We start from the raw sequence: 15,744 nt of genomic DNA on the forward strand, positions 1-15,744 counted from the left end.
TACCAATGTAACAACCAAATGCAGAAATAAGGAACTGAAAAGTAAGCCAGATAACCGTTTGTGAAGGGCCTTCCATTGAGTGCAAACACATTGCCACGTTTTTAGTAACTTTTTATCAGTTTGAGCAGAAATTTGTTAAAATCTGCAGATTATCCAGCAGATAATTGATTGTGGCAAATGCAGCAAATTCACAGCAATATAGAGAAGCTGCAGAATGACATCATTCAAGTGGCAAAGACTAGGGTGAAACGCTTCCACATTTAATTTTTTAAGACACCTTATATACCCTAACAATCTGTGTCCCATGGTTGACATGCCATGCATACTTTTAAGTCTCGGCTTTTGCATGGGTTCTTAAGAGCCAGAGCCAACCTCAGCTGTCCCTTTTAATTGGTTGGCTCGCCCACCTTTACTTTCCACCATAGTCAGGGCCGCTGGACTGGATTTGTGAGACAGGAGAGGACCAAATTGTGTGTCAGGGTTGAATTATGCAGCAAGAACAGGTGCCCTTTTTTTTACAACATTTTATAAACTTTGACATTTTCACACATGCTAACAGTCTGCATTAAAGCCTAACCTCATTAGTACCAATGTAACACCCAAATAGAACAATTCGCAACAGAAAGGTGACCAATCACCCTTTGCGACAGGTCTTCCACTTTGCGGCAATACTTGTAGTCAGTTTTGGTATCTGTTGATTCATTTGCACTAGAAACTATTTTTGGGGGTTAAAATCAGCAGATTATACAGTAGATTATAGATTGCTTAACACTTAGTACACTTTCTATTCGCCCCCGCACAACTCCTACAGCAGAATTGACTATACCTTCATGTCAGACACACACACACACCTCATAGATCACACAGAGATTGGTCCAAGGACCATCTCAGACCACTCCCACATCTGCCTCACACTGACGGGCAAACACAATGAACGTCCGACGCGCATGTAGAGATTTGACGACGACCTACTCAAAAACAAACAGTGCTGAGATAGAGTTAGCCATAAAAGAGTACCTCACAAACAATGACAGCCCAGACATGGACAGGAGGACCCTGTGGGATGCACTGAAAGCCACAAGACGAGGAACAATAATCAGTATCAAAGGGAGACAGAACAGAGAAAGAGGCAAAAAGATAACTGACCTAGAGCGGGAAATCAAAAAACTAGGAGCAGGACACATAGCCAACTTAAAAGACAGGAACACCCTCACGACCCTAACAAAGAAAAAATATGAACTGAACAAGATCCTTAGCGAGAGGGCAGGGACCTGGATCAACAAATGCAAAGCAATCAATCCATGCACCGCCAATAGGGCAGGGAAGGCACTTGCATCCTACCTCAAGGGCAAACAGAGGCAACACACGATAGCAGCCGTTAAGGACAGTGCGAACAAATCGCAGACGACGAACAAAGGAATACTCAACACCTTCAGGGACTACTATACGCAGCTTTACAAAAAAGACGACACACTAAGTGATGGGGGTAGATAACTCCTGAAACACAACACCAGAACTAACCAAAGCCCAGAGGGAGAGGCTTGACTCAAAAATAACTAGCGAGGAGATAGAAAGAGCAGTCAAAAGCCTTAAAGACAACAAAGCAGCAGGGCCAGACGGGTTCACAGCCAAGTTCTACAAACATTATATCACCATACTCAGACCCGCGATGACATCGGTGTTCACAAGCTGTGTACACAACGGGCGCATGACCCAATCTATGGCGGAAGCAAATATTATCGTAATCCCAAAGGAAGGCAAGGACACACAACACCCCAAAAACTACAGGCCTATCTCACTCATAAATGTGGACTGCAAAATCTACGCCAAGATCCTAGCAACTAGACTCAACACATACCTACCCACTCATACACCGCGCGCAGGTGGGATACCTGAAAAACAGAATGTCCCACGACAACTGCTCTGCCACATAATCCACCATGCAGCCAAAAGCAATAACGCGGCGGTCATGATTGCCCTTGATGCAGAAAAAGCTTTTGACAGGGTGTCATGGCCGTACCTGGACCAATGCATGCAAAAGTTCGGATTAGGCCCTAACTACAGGAAGATGGTAATGGCCCTAATATAACGAACCCAAGGCTCGAGTGGTAGTACACGTAGGCACGTCAGAGCTGCTAGACCTAAAGCGAGGGACCAGACAGGGATGCCCGCTCTCGCCGGCCCTCTTCCTGCTAGCATAGATCGCCGCCTAGTGCTGGGTCCGGACGATCGCACACCGCCGTCCTGGAAGAGTCCCGGAAGCACCACGAGATAGGTGGCTCCCCCCCGGACCACAGTGCGCATGGGCACCGACTCCATCCTCAGATTGTTATTAGCCATTGTGGCCAAGATGGAGTGAAACTATGTGAATGATGACCATGCTAGAAGTATGTGTGAATGCTGCAGCTGCTACAGGTGCCGGGGAGGAGGGCGGGCGATATGAATGTCAGCAGCCCTACATGCCAAGAACAGATGCATACTGGTAAGTAGCATATTCGGTTCGAGGCATGTGGGCTTCTGAATTCATATCTGTGCATAGAATACATAGCAGTCCCTCCATTAACGGCGGCCGCCTGTGCCAGCTGCAGCAGCTTGGAAAAGTGTTTTTTAGAACAGCCTTTACACCTCATCGCATTTATAAGTTGTAGATGGAACTATGACACTGCAAGATGGCGCAATTTGTTTTTGTTACATTAGTCTGCCCTTAGTAGTATTCTTCTAAATTTGCATATCAGTTGTACTGCCGGTCTTGTGATCAAGACCTCGATGGCCGAAACATGTCATTAAGACCGTATCGAATAAAGACATTTATGCCACGCTTCAATTGCCCCGAGGGAGTGCTTTGCTTCATGGTGAATGTGAAATATATATTCCTATTAGAGTTAATGGATTACTAGTAGGGCTGTGGACAATGAGTGACTGGCACGTATAGAGTTAGGTTTTTTGCCATATTGTGCAGTTTGTACGCCTAGACTAGCAATAAGAATCAGAAAAGTTATAAAATTAACAAACTTAGTCTGGGAGTCGCAGTCATGACCTATGCTTTGCTTAAATTACTACCTGGCTCTCCCAATTGTTTAATGAGATGACTTTTGATCAATGAATTTCATACAGAGCCAATAACAATTATAATAACTGTTACAATAGTTTCTGCATCAGACATGGTCCTCCAATGATTTTAGTTACGTTTGCACACTTCCACTCTGACTGATGCTTTTTGACTGTCTCCCAGTAGAGGAACTTTTCTCACTCTCTTGCCAGGGAAGGAAAAGCATCATTTTCTTTGACTAGGTATGCTTGCTACATATACCACATACATACATACTAATTCTCTCTCTCTCTCTCTCTCTGTCTTTGACTGACCGCTCTATGGCCTGCTACAGTGGGTGGGTTTGCTGCTTGGCGATTGGCTAGATTGTAGGCTTCACGCGGTCAGTCACACTGTGTGCTTGAATATGAGGATTTACCATTGGTTTGGCTGGCTTTTGTGTCGCAGGTCTGCAACTCAGTAGTGCTACATCCAGGGCATTGGCCATGCCGGAGGCCACACAGATGAGCGACTGATCCTCTGAATCCTCTGCTAGGCTGGGCTCCATGGTATGTGTGTTTTTGTAGACTCTGGGCATAATCCTGACTGTTTACGAGAATCCTAAGTATTGAAAATATAGAGCTTCGGATAACATTTTTGAAAGCTGGGAGGGTGTACTCCTTGGTTAGGAGTAAAATTATTCCTTGGGGCGTAAAAACTAACCATTTCGAATGAGAGCATTCTTAGTTGGGTAAATTGTTGAAAGTATTTTATGATTTTAAACTAAGTGTATTTTTACTTTTAATTTCTTTGGAGCTGGAAAACCATCAACAGGAAAAGATGCATTTTCACCATAAAGCCCCCCTTTATATTAGACCGCAGGAAAAGTCGCACTGCAATCTCACTGCTGGTTGCTATATATTCGGCTTATTATAAGTAGTAAAAACAGACCAGTAAGCAACATGTCTGGACTGCGTAAATCGGGGCTAGTCAACAGGTAACTTGGATGCTACCAGCCCCTCACCAAATCCTTCCTGGACCGATGTGAACTCTGATGTGACAAAAAACTTAGCAAGAGGGTCCAAGGGATGAAATATTTTAAGACCAGGTAGTATTAAGTCCACAACTAGCAATATTTAATAACACAAAGAAACTACCGGTCTACCAAAAGTGAGGCAGAGTTAAACAGAAACACATTGGGATCTGGGTCATAAACACAACCTGTTTAAAAATTAGGAAGGAATCCCATCAGCCCACCAAAGTGGCAGAACTTCATCATCTGGGATTAGTTGTAGATTACACAACCAGTGCAGCTGACCGTGTAGAGTGGAAAGCTGTTCTGGACTGTAACACCAGTGATAGATAAAGCCACAACTTGTTTGTAGTCAGTGGTGCTGAAACATTTGCAGTGCTACGAAACGTGAAGAAGAAAAGATATGTGCAATTTTAAAATTCACTACTAAGATACCTCAAAATGTTTTTATATACGCTATCATAGTGTCAAACCTAAAAACAGCGTGCTGATAGTTTGACAAAATAACTATCAAGGTTATGGATTTACAGGTCTGCATGTTTCAGCAACTCGGTTAAGTTTAAACCTTAGGCTTTCTTCAGAACCAATATATAAACACTACTGCAAATATAAAAAACTGTGCAAAATCAAATATTAACAACTCAAAATGATTGGTGCGATACACCCTACCATACTCTGTGCAATCCAAATTCAAGGAGTCTTGAATTCATTCCCATCATTATGTGGGAGCAATACTCACCTCACCTCACCTGGCAACTGCTCAGGGAATGAGGCCCCGCTCTGTCCGTCGGTACCTCTGGCTTGATTAAGCCATGTGACACCATAATCTGCATATGGCAGGATACAGATGTTCAGAAAACACATCACATTTGTGATGTAATCACAGGTGTGCTTCTTCTTATGATTAGCTTGTGTTTGTAGTATTCTTTGGACTCGTTAACTCGTTTATTTGCTAAATTGTGTTCATCACTGCGTACCATGTTACGACCCTGCTGCAGTCTTCATGTTGCTTGTGAACTGCTGAATGGTTAATTCTCCTTCTTTCTCCTTTGTTTGTAGAGTTTACTATGGGGTGCGTCAAAAGCAAGGAGGACAAGGGCCCCGCCACGACGTATAGAACCGATAACACCACAGAGCCAGAGAGCGTCCACATTAGTCAATATGGAGGAGATCCTATTCAAGGACCACAGTCGCCAGCAGCAAAGGGACCAACCCCTAATTTCAACAGCCATTCCATGACGCCCTTTGGAGGATCTTCTGGAATGACTCCGTTTGGGGGAGCATCGTCATCATTTCCAGCTACACCAAGTCCATATCCTAGTGGTCTGACAGGTAAGCTGGAAATGTATTTTACCAGTCGATTTGGTGTCCATGTGCTTTCAGATTGTCTTTGTGATTGTTTTCTACAGTGGCTCAAGTTAGCAAACTACATGTATTGCTTCACATTATTTGACATCTGGGTGAATAGATGACACTTTTTTTGTAGGGACTTGTGTACTTTGTCAAAACTCTCCTTTTGTTTTAATGAAAATACCTTGTATTGAGTAACTTTTCCATGGCTTGATCTAGTAAAACTTCATTTAAATGTGATGCCTGCTTCCTTAATTCAGATCTTGAGAGAGAATAAAACATAATTAAGATGATTGAAGACTCCAAAGAGTGCACATGGATGTGCAGTTCCCTACTTCTGTGCTTTGCTAAACAAATGCATCTTGGGCTTCTTCCTAATCTTCATGCGGTTTCTTGCAGAGGATGAACATTGGAAAAAATGTGCTATCGCTAGAGGTGCATCGTGACAGTAGAGTTTTTCTCAACTCTCAGGGAGTGGGAGTACCTGCTGGTAGTAATCTCTTAGGCTACCCGGGGGGGGGAGGAGGGGGGGGGATGCAAATGATCTTAAATCATATCTGCCACTTTATTTAGAGCCTGGGTCATGGGCAGACTATGTTGTGGATGTGCTTGCTGACTTTTATCAGCTTGGCTATCTTGCTTAGTATAGCTCTTGTTTTGTAAAGCCTGTGACCTGATACTTGATTTTAGTAGAAGGAGACATGACATGCATTGCTGTGAGCGATTCTTGATATATTCAAGACATTGGTTAGTGAGTTCCTGTACTAGTTTCCAACCAAGTGGAAAATAATGGTTTGCTGAACCATGTATTTATAGCCTAATGATTGCAGGTTGCACACTAGTGTGATTTGTGGGTCAGGGTGCATCGACAAGCAAATTTTAAAGATATTGTCTCTAGTACATCAGGCAAAATTGTGAATTATATACACCCCAAAAAGAAGCACTGTGGTAGATACTTTGCCTCTGACTACCATTTTTATCGGTGTTTAGGGTCAAACTATGGTGTAGATCCAAGCTTCAAACCCTAGGCCAAAAGATATTCTGCATTTTAGTCATGTTTGAAATTACCTAACAGTGATTTGCTATCTGCACACATGGAAAACATCAGCCCAGTCAGATGGATAGCCTCAGTTGAGAGATGCATGTTTGTGTTATAATAAGAGCAGGGAGGACTCACCCCTGAGGCAAACCTTAGGGATATCCTACACACTGTAGTGCGCCTCATACAGGGCATAAAGATATAAGAGGACATCACCCCATCCTAATGGAACGCCGTTGGCTCCTTTTGCTGCCCCCATCTTCAAAACCAGCTGCATCATTTACAGAGCCATCGTAACCAACACCTTTGCTTGTCCAGCAGGCAAGCTCACCATCTCTCGTGGATCTTTGGGTACCTGCAGCCAGGACAACATCAGACTGCAGAACAAGAAGTGTAAGAAAGAAAAAATAAGACATCATGCCTTTTTCATCTAAGCACACAGGAGCTGCAACAACATCCCTGTATCAATCAGGATCGCTCCAACACTGCTCCAATGTAGTAAACCCTTGCAGAGTCACCTCTCTAAAGATCACTGCATTATAATGCCATAACCTGCTACAACCCTTCCTCCTCTCCTCTTACTCGCTGACTTTAAGCTCGCCTTTGACCATGTACAGTGCTCTGCTTCCTTATGGCTAGATTTGCGCTATAGAAATACCATATACCTTTTTTTATTAATAAACTTTATTGACATATAGGGATGTTGCATAGACCGTACGTAACATAAGGAGTCCTTCTACAGCAGTCCAACGACCCGCTGTCCCCACCAATGCCCCGATAGGCAACAAAAGGATTACTGCTCATGTCCTTCGGCTCACTTTGACAAGAAAATGTTACACCAGGAGTTTAGACCCTGTGTAGATCTTGGTATTGGCGGCATTAAGTACCAAAGAGAGGTCAAGCCATACCGATACTGCCTTTTGGTATTATTGCTGCTTCTTGGTGGACACTGTTGATGCATTGTAGCATGTGCTCCTCGACCCGCCAGAGTGTGATCTGTTGTGTTATTTGGCCAATCACTCCAATAATCATCCGTGATAAGTTCACTCTCCTCTTAGAACTGAAGCTGCTGAATCACTTACATTTCAGTGATCTTCAGATTAAAGGGAAATTTAAATTGGAGGTTATATGCAGTTTCCTGCAAGTCAAACGTTTGAGGGCTTTAAAGCCAGCCGGTAGGCAACAAATGTATACTAATTGTTGCCATGACGTGGGGTACCCATGTTTACTGGCAGACCTTGAATATGGTTGCTAAACATAGGGCCAGTAGTGATGATCCTGGGCATAGTTGTTGCATAGTGTTTACTACCTCTACGTGCTAAGCTATTCTGGGGTAGTGAATGCAGAGAAACATTGACATAGTGCCTATTCACAATGTAAATGGAGGAGAGAGTGATGAGTAAACATACACAGAAAGTGACTCCTTAAGTGGTTTCCGCCTCTATTGTGATAGTAGCAACTCATTGCAAATCAACACCACCATTCCCTATGTCTTGAGGGGGAGACCCTGGAGAATGTCAGTTGAATTGGCAGGACAGTAACCATTTCAAAGATCCCAGACCCGGACTGGACACTATTTTTTCCTCTGGTCCCAACAACATTAGAACTGTGTACGTACATATGCGGATGCACTACGTGTAATATGGTATTTATTACCATTGTGGAGTGTAGGAAGGGGTCTGAATAACGAGAGGCAAAACCTTATGTAAGTCATAATGCCACTCGTGTTGCTCAAAAATGTTATTAAATAGCGTAGTACGCTCAGTATATCTGTATGCATAGATTACGGCATGTTTTTTTTAAATCACGTGTAGCTAAAAACAAAGTTGCGTTGAGAGCACAAGGGGTTAAATCTGTGTTATGAGATAGAATCACACTAACTATGCTTTGTCTGTATGGCCACAGTTGCCTATTTCGGTCAACTTATTCTAGAACGGAATCTGTGAGATATTAGAACATTGTAATGTTGGGAATTTCATTGAAGACAGTGGAGTTGCTCAGCGCTAATAACGGCTGTTACAAACCTTCAATTCCAACATTTCAATGTTTGTCTTTCTGTTTCACTATTTTTTATTTAGATCATTCTACCCTCAGTGGGTAGAATGTTCTAATAGCTTTATAGCACTTCTGTGTAGGCTTATACCCGTTTTTAAAGGTGCATGCCTATAACTCGGATCCAGGGCCTTTAACAAACGGAATTGTCTTGTCAGCAGGCTATAAGGCTTTAATAAAAAAGTGTGTTTTTGAAGTCGGTTCCACTTTACAGTATCAATAAGAAATTTGCCATTTGTACTACAGTGATAAGTGAGTGACACTGTTCCAAATAATGTTATTTGACCTCATTTATTTGCACTATTCATGGATATGTGTTACTTCTGAGTATTTTGCTTCCACCTCTGAAGATGTTCTCTGTGACCCTTAAGCCCATAGCTAGGCCTAGAACCCTGAAATCAAGCTAGTTTACCTGTCTGTGAGGAGGAAGGGGAATTTAGACTTTGAGTGGCGAGGACTTGACTGGATGAGAACGGAGTCCTCGTTGACAAAGACCTGCTATGCCGAGCTTTCTGAAGAAAATGAGCCAGTATGGATCAGAGGATAGTCTTCCAATTTCAACTCAAAAGAAGATAATCTAACAATCGGGGGCAGTAGCCTGTGGAGAATCACCCATCAGATGATAGATGCTTGACAAACTCGCTCCGAGCTCAGCTTTCTCTTCTGTATGCTGTGCACCACTATGTTTCAGTCTGAAAATTGACATGCTAGGCTGTTGTTGTTCTGGTGTGCAGGCAAGGACAGGAGAGGGTACAGATCCCCCTCGTGCCTTAACTTCACCATTGCCTAAAGAGGAGAACCCCTAAGACTACAGTTAGTTAGCAGGCTCCTTTGCAGTTTTCCTCAGAGTAATACTAGGGTGACCTCCTTTGTCATTTTAACCTTTGGGGATGCTTCACATTTGAAGTTGCAGGCCTCCAAAGTCTCTTAATTTGAAAGACCATAGTGGTGGTGTAAAAAATGTTGATACCTGCGAGTTGTGCCAGTACACTATCTATTATATCTTTTAATTGAATATTGGGCTGTTCAGATTATAATGTCTGTACAAGCGAACCGTGGTTTCACTTTGGATTCTTCCTTCCAGGAGGAGAGCTTCCTCTGCCGCTTTTGTGCCATTTTTGCTTTCCCCTTAGTGGAAAATACAGGAAAGCATAAGGTTATGAGAAATTAGACAAGTCGCCTCGTTTTCCCATTACCATGAACCCCAGTGCTAAAGGTGAGATTGGTGCTCTCTCACATTTACTCCTGGTGGTTGGATGAGTCCCCAAATCATAATAGTCTTTTTCACCTTAGTATTTCATCGCAATTACCCTCGTAGAGTGTAACACAGCTCCACTGTGTCTAGAATTAATTAACACGTTCCCACTTTAGAGCAAGTACTTGACTCCAGCTGCAACCCCCACCCCACTCCCCCACCCCCCGTAGATCTCCGATGGTAGGGCCTCTGCTTGCTTATTTAGCCGACAGCAGAGTTTTATTTTATTTTGTGTAGCAGGTGGCGTTTTTAGTTGTCCTGTGGATCCTGCTCCCTTGCCTTTCAGAATCCTGTAGTTGCCTTCAACTTTATCAGCATCTCTGGTCCATTTGTTTTCAGGCGGTTGAGTGGCTGTCTCCAGTGAGTTCAGATGTGGTGTTCTCGAAGATTCTTCACTGGCTGTCTGTGGAAGTCCTCCAGTAAGCATCTTCCTTCCCTTACCAGGTGGTGTCTCACTGTCCTTCCAGCTTCTACTAACCCAACCTTCCTCCTTGCTCAGGCCCATGCCTGTTGCCATGACCGGTACTTTCGGGTCAGGTCCCTGCCTGCTCTGGAACTAATGGAAAACGAGTTCCATTCTGATATCCGGTTTTTCGTTCTACTACCCAAACTCGGGGAAATTGCAAAAACCTGGTCTTGTGGAGCCGGTGCAGCCCTAGCTGAATATGAATGTAAAGGTCAAGTTAAATCCATGCTGTGACGTTTTGAGATGGGAACGTTTCACACCTAGGTTATGGCCTAACCTTTGGTTTGAACTTCCTTTCGTCCCAGATCTTGGTACCCCTCTTTCAACCATAACGGAAGAAGGACCAATGATTCCTTGGGAGGTGGGTTTACTGGAGGGATCCGGTGTGTCAACTGTCATCAAGCGCGGCTATATTCACCCTTGTTGCTGAGCTACGTTGCTAAAATTGGGCAGGGGGTTGCCAAGACACTGGAATAGCAATTTCTTTTTCAAGGCATGGTTGCTAAGAAACCTGATGTCTGTTTTAGAAGTTACGTGCGCAGACTTTGCAGTCTTTCTGTTGTAAATGCGGGAACTGCTGAGAGTTAATTATTTCAGCAAAACATAGTTGATATGCGTGTTCTGCTCATGATCAGTATTTCACTCTGGTTAACGTGAGCGAACAGCTCAACTTTACCTTACGCCTTTAGCACATCCTAGTGGGCGGCGCTGTAATATTTGTTGTTCTACATTTTTGCCGTTTTATAAATCTTTAGAGTAAATCAATCCCTGGGCTTTCTAAACTATAGCTCTTGCTGAACATTGAACCCTATTTATAGGGCCAAGCCGGAGGCGAAGGTGTATTTATAATCAGGTGGAGGGCTATGGTAGAATGTTTTAAATTAAGTTGGGAGAATCAAAAAATAATTTGAGACGGCAGCTGATACCAATAATTATTGGACAAGAGCCACTCTATTGTCTTCAATGCTGCTTCCCACATTCCCGTACTATTTGATTATGTCATGCTGGATCTGAGGTTCATGCTGGTCCACGTTGCCACCTCACAGGGTCGAGAGCCAAGTAAGATCTTTTGACACTTTAAAACAATTTGCTATTGTCTGAGACCCGCAATAGCAGTAGAAAATTAAATGTACTCACAATTGAACTCGCTGTTACCCAAGCCCTCCCCTAGGATATAGTGAAAAGAACTGACCTGTCTAGCTCAGCTTTTTACCGCTACCCCTTACACATAACTTGATTTGGCAAGATGTGATAAACTACTACCGGAAGGCTTGTATCTCCAGGGCTCAACCATGGAAGCAGAAAATGTGGGACCACCTGACAATCAAACTCACTCCCATCCTCAAAAGTGGATGTTGGTTAATCCCAGCAACAACCCTTTCACCTTCCACCCTCCTTAACCTTGTCATAGCGCAGCAATACCTTGGCTAGCTAAAGCTGTGTGATAAGTCCAACTGAACCAGGTTCTTTGACTGCAAGTTAATAGTCAAACCTGCAATCCCTCTAGGAGTCTTCAGAAGACTAATTCAACCCTGGTCAAAAAGTGCATATATAAGCATTAGTAAACTACGTGTTCTCTGCGACCTGTGGAGGGGTACATTATGAAATGCCATGACAGTGACTGCTTGATTGAATGTAAATTTCGTCTCGCTAACCTGGAGTGTGGATTCAGTTCTTTCTACAGAATCAAAAGGAGCAGATTATCAGAGGACTCTTGCAAGCACTGAAAAACCGATTACTCAATGAGCAATTGGGGTTCCACTTTGTAACAACTAGTTAATTTATTATTTGTGTACCCCCCTCATACTTGTGATTGGCCTACAGTACATGCATTTCCAGATGTGTGTAGACTATATCTAAGTTAATCTCAAATTAGAGTATGTTCCAAGGCCCAGTCGATAATCGCACAATTTTTTCATAACGTTTGCAGCTGAAGAAAGGTCACATTTGTGTCAGTGGCTCTAAAATAAGGCTCCAGCCTTGGGCAACAGAGGTGAAAACACTACACCCTTCATATCGTCGCACTTCATGGGAAATATTGGTTGAAAATCCAAACACAAATAGACCACTGGAACATTTTGACTCAGATTTGTCTTCCACAGGTGAATAAATGGGTGACAGTTATAGGAAACGATCCGGCATTTGAAATGAACATGCTTTTATATCAATGTCTTACACTATTCAAATAAAATTCCCAATTTGGAGGAATTTGGAAATTCCCGCTGAAAGAATTTGCAGACTTCCAGGTAGGTCATCTGAACAAATCTATCCGCCAGGACCATTTTACACTGCTTATATGCAGCATCATAAAACCGTTGAGGCAAACTGACATTGCCCTATTGTAAACTTAGATGATTCCAAGATACACTCTCATATCCCATGCATTCGCAGTGAGTTTTTAGGTTATTAAAATATATTTATATGCAGTTCTCATAGTTTACCAGGTAGAATGGAAACTATAAAAAAAAATTTGTCATGATTGGCATCAGTCATTGAGCTGGATAGAGCAAATTATATTTTTAAAAATCGATGAGCCCCAATTGAATTACTGGTAGTTTTGGATATTACAGTATTTTTCAAGGCTTTTCTATATCCTAAACTTCTTATTTATTTCACTCTTGCAGGTTCTTTTTTATCTCCATTTTAGGTTTTTGTATGCACTTGTTTCAGGAGTGTGAGATTCCTATCTCCCTACACCTAGAACATCTTGTTTGGCGTTTGAATAAGCAGACCTAGCCCTCTGCAGTACAATCCCTTTGGCTACTGGTTTACAGCAACACAATAGGGTTCAGTTAAAGAGCATTGTCTGCCACTAAGCAAGATTTGTATCGCTATGTATAAATAGTTCAAACTTTTTTATTTGGTTAATTTTTGGAAAGCCTTTAATATTAGGGGAAGCTTTTCTAGGAAATGCAGAGAGTTGTGATTTATGATTGCATTACTGTCAGTGGATCCCGTAAAAAAACATGTACACACGTTTGTAGTATTTAACAATTCAAGGCTCTTTATAATGCTCCCTGACAGCCAGGCAATACATGCACAGTTATGAAAGGAAATTTGGAGAAAGTTTGCTTTCAAATTAAAACGTACACAAAAAACTGCAACTTAAGAAAACTAATTTTCTGAACTATTCTACGTTAAATGCAATTTCTCTGTGGTATCATTCATTAAGGATTTAATGCATGCCAATATGTAAAAATAAAGAGTATTAATTGAGAATCAGCGGACAACCCTATGGGCAACATGAACATGTAATAAATATTGGGCCCATTTCTTAAAGAAAGTCTCAAAAGCTGCAGATTTATGTCTTTGTATTAATGCATATTGACTTTCAGATAATTTCAGTGGGTACAGAAGCTAGCTTGATAGCTGTACTTCTAGCAAACTTTTGTTAATTCGATTTTCACATAAGCAAACGTACATGTATAAATTTTACAATACAACAAAGGTGGACTATTGGGAGCTACTGACCAAACCAGTAAAGCTCCCAAAACACAAACTGGCCCAGTGAGGCACGTGGTTGATTAAAGAAATGTGTACTTGTGCTTGCAACAAAAATTATGGGTGAAGAGTGAAGCGTGCTAGATGTATGTGAATTAAATGTATTTAAACCACCTATTGGTGGCTGAATCTAAACTTTGTCTTCTACAGGACTACTCTACAGGCAGCCTTAATACAGGCTTGAGTTCAAGTAAAGCACCTACCAGTTGCGTGTGAGAATGAGGGTGGTTCTCCCTGACAAAACATGTGGGTCACCTTCTGTATTTAGTTGTTAATTATCATTTTTTTTATTTTAGAACACTTTGGTCACACTACACTGCAGAGTGGCATACATCTGTGGTCCTGTAGAATGCCTAAGCACCTCTTAGCAAGGTCACAAGATGGGCAGAAACATGTTGACCACTCTTGCACTAGGGTGAAGTTTCACTCCCCCTTGAGCTTTTTAATCTGTCCCTTCACTTCACATACACATTGAGCACTTTGCATTCCTCACCCATACCATCATTTTCACAAGGGCCCACATTATCTGAAAACACCTCAGTAGCTCGTCTCTATAATAGAGAGGTGTAGCCCACACCACATACTGGTGTGAAAAGGGACCCAGTGATGAAGCATGCCACCTAAGAGCGGATGCGAGGACAGATACACATTTTCTTAATCGGCCACACATACCTTGTGGTGTCCGCATGTGTATATTTTTTTTAATGCAGAAATCTGCTGGGTGATTGCAAATTCACTTTTCCTACACCCATTTTTTTCCACCCTGGAAAACGTTTTACATATTCCCTTATTAGGAGTACATTTCAACGATTTGCAGTGTGGGAAGAGATTGGAGAGAGGTTTATGAATACCATTAAACATGTTGGTTTGTGGGTGCGCACCGACTCATGGGGCTTTCCAACCATGGATCGACGACTTTCTGCCTCCTTCCAGCCAGTGTAGGAGATCTGCATCAGGAGGGAAAATCAGAGCCTTGCTAGACTCCAAAGCCTGATATAAGATGAACCCTAACACAATCAGACAGGCTACTACTATCAGAGCTCTGCTATACTGAGAACGTGCCACAAGTTTGTTACTACACTGTGCGGCACCATATTGGACAATTAGAATTCTTTAAAGGAAAAGTAGATGTCGGAAGTATCCAGTCCTGTGGATAAGTAAATGTTTTGTAAAATTCAAAATCCCTGGCTTTTTTACCACTTTTAGCAACCGCTTCCTTCCTTTCTCCCATGTCTGCCGTTTCCTCTTTTTCTGGGCCAGAGGATGAAAGATACGTTCCAGTCCACAGAAACGAATACCAGTCTCCACCAGTACACTTTAAACGCTGCTTCACCATAACATCACTCCTGCGAGTTTTTTATATGTATATAACGCAATTACTAAGTTTCCTATTTCAAGCAACTCTCAGTTGTATCGGCGTTCTGCCTTAATGACGAGCAGGGACCAGTGAACTGAAAGAGGCCAGTCTTGTTATTATGCACTTTTAGACCCATTTCGTTACATTCCCTCGTCCCTTCCAATGTGGGGATGATTTAAACCTGCCTGTCGCGTCCGCTGTGTTCCCCGCTCGGCCTCGGATGTTGGTTGCGGACATCGAACTGACCCCAATGCATGCTTTCATCTGATCATTACAATCCGAGTTTTTAATTGAGGCTAAGCATACAATCCCAGCGATTATGTGACTGTCCTCTTAGAAACATCTGCCGCTCTCGTGCCAGACACGGGTGAAGCCCTCGAAGAACACCTCACGAGGCAGCCATTTGACTATCATTTGCAACAAGCGCGAGCCTGCGTCGCGTGCGTCACGCGAGACCGTAAAGCACGTGCACCCGTAAGATGTTTTTCTTTGATTTGCCTTACCATCTGCCCAGCAAAGCCTGACATCCGAGATTAAAATGTACTTGAAAACATAGACGATACGAGCAGATGGCTGAACGTTTTGTTTTGAAACTGTGAAAGCAACCCGAGTCCCTTACTCAGATTGGAGGAGCTGAGAAGACACCAGTAAAACCATTGTCAA

General features: G+C 42.6%; 1 protein-coding gene across 2 annotated transcripts in view; it reads left to right on the forward strand.

Annotated features, from left to right (window-relative positions):
- YES1 (YES proto-oncogene 1, Src family tyrosine kinase) overlaps positions 1 to 15,744 on the forward strand; it is a 298,157-nt gene that overhangs the window by 145,751 nt on the left and 136,662 nt on the right. For both annotated transcript variants that reach the window (XM_086965610.1, XM_086965611.1), the window contains exon 2: positions 5,121 to 5,393. In XM_086965610.1, the coding sequence (XP_086821736.1) occupies positions 5,129 to 5,393 (265 nt within the window). In that variant the 5' untranslated portion in view covers positions 5,121 to 5,128. The remainder of the gene's footprint in view (positions 1 to 5,120; positions 5,394 to 15,744) is intronic.

This window comes from Lissotriton vulgaris, chromosome 4_1, assembly GCF_964263255.1.
Source record: "Lissotriton vulgaris chromosome 4_1, aLisVul1.2, whole genome shotgun sequence".
Classification (NCBI taxonomy): domain Eukaryota; kingdom Metazoa; phylum Chordata; class Amphibia; order Caudata; family Salamandridae; genus Lissotriton; species Lissotriton vulgaris.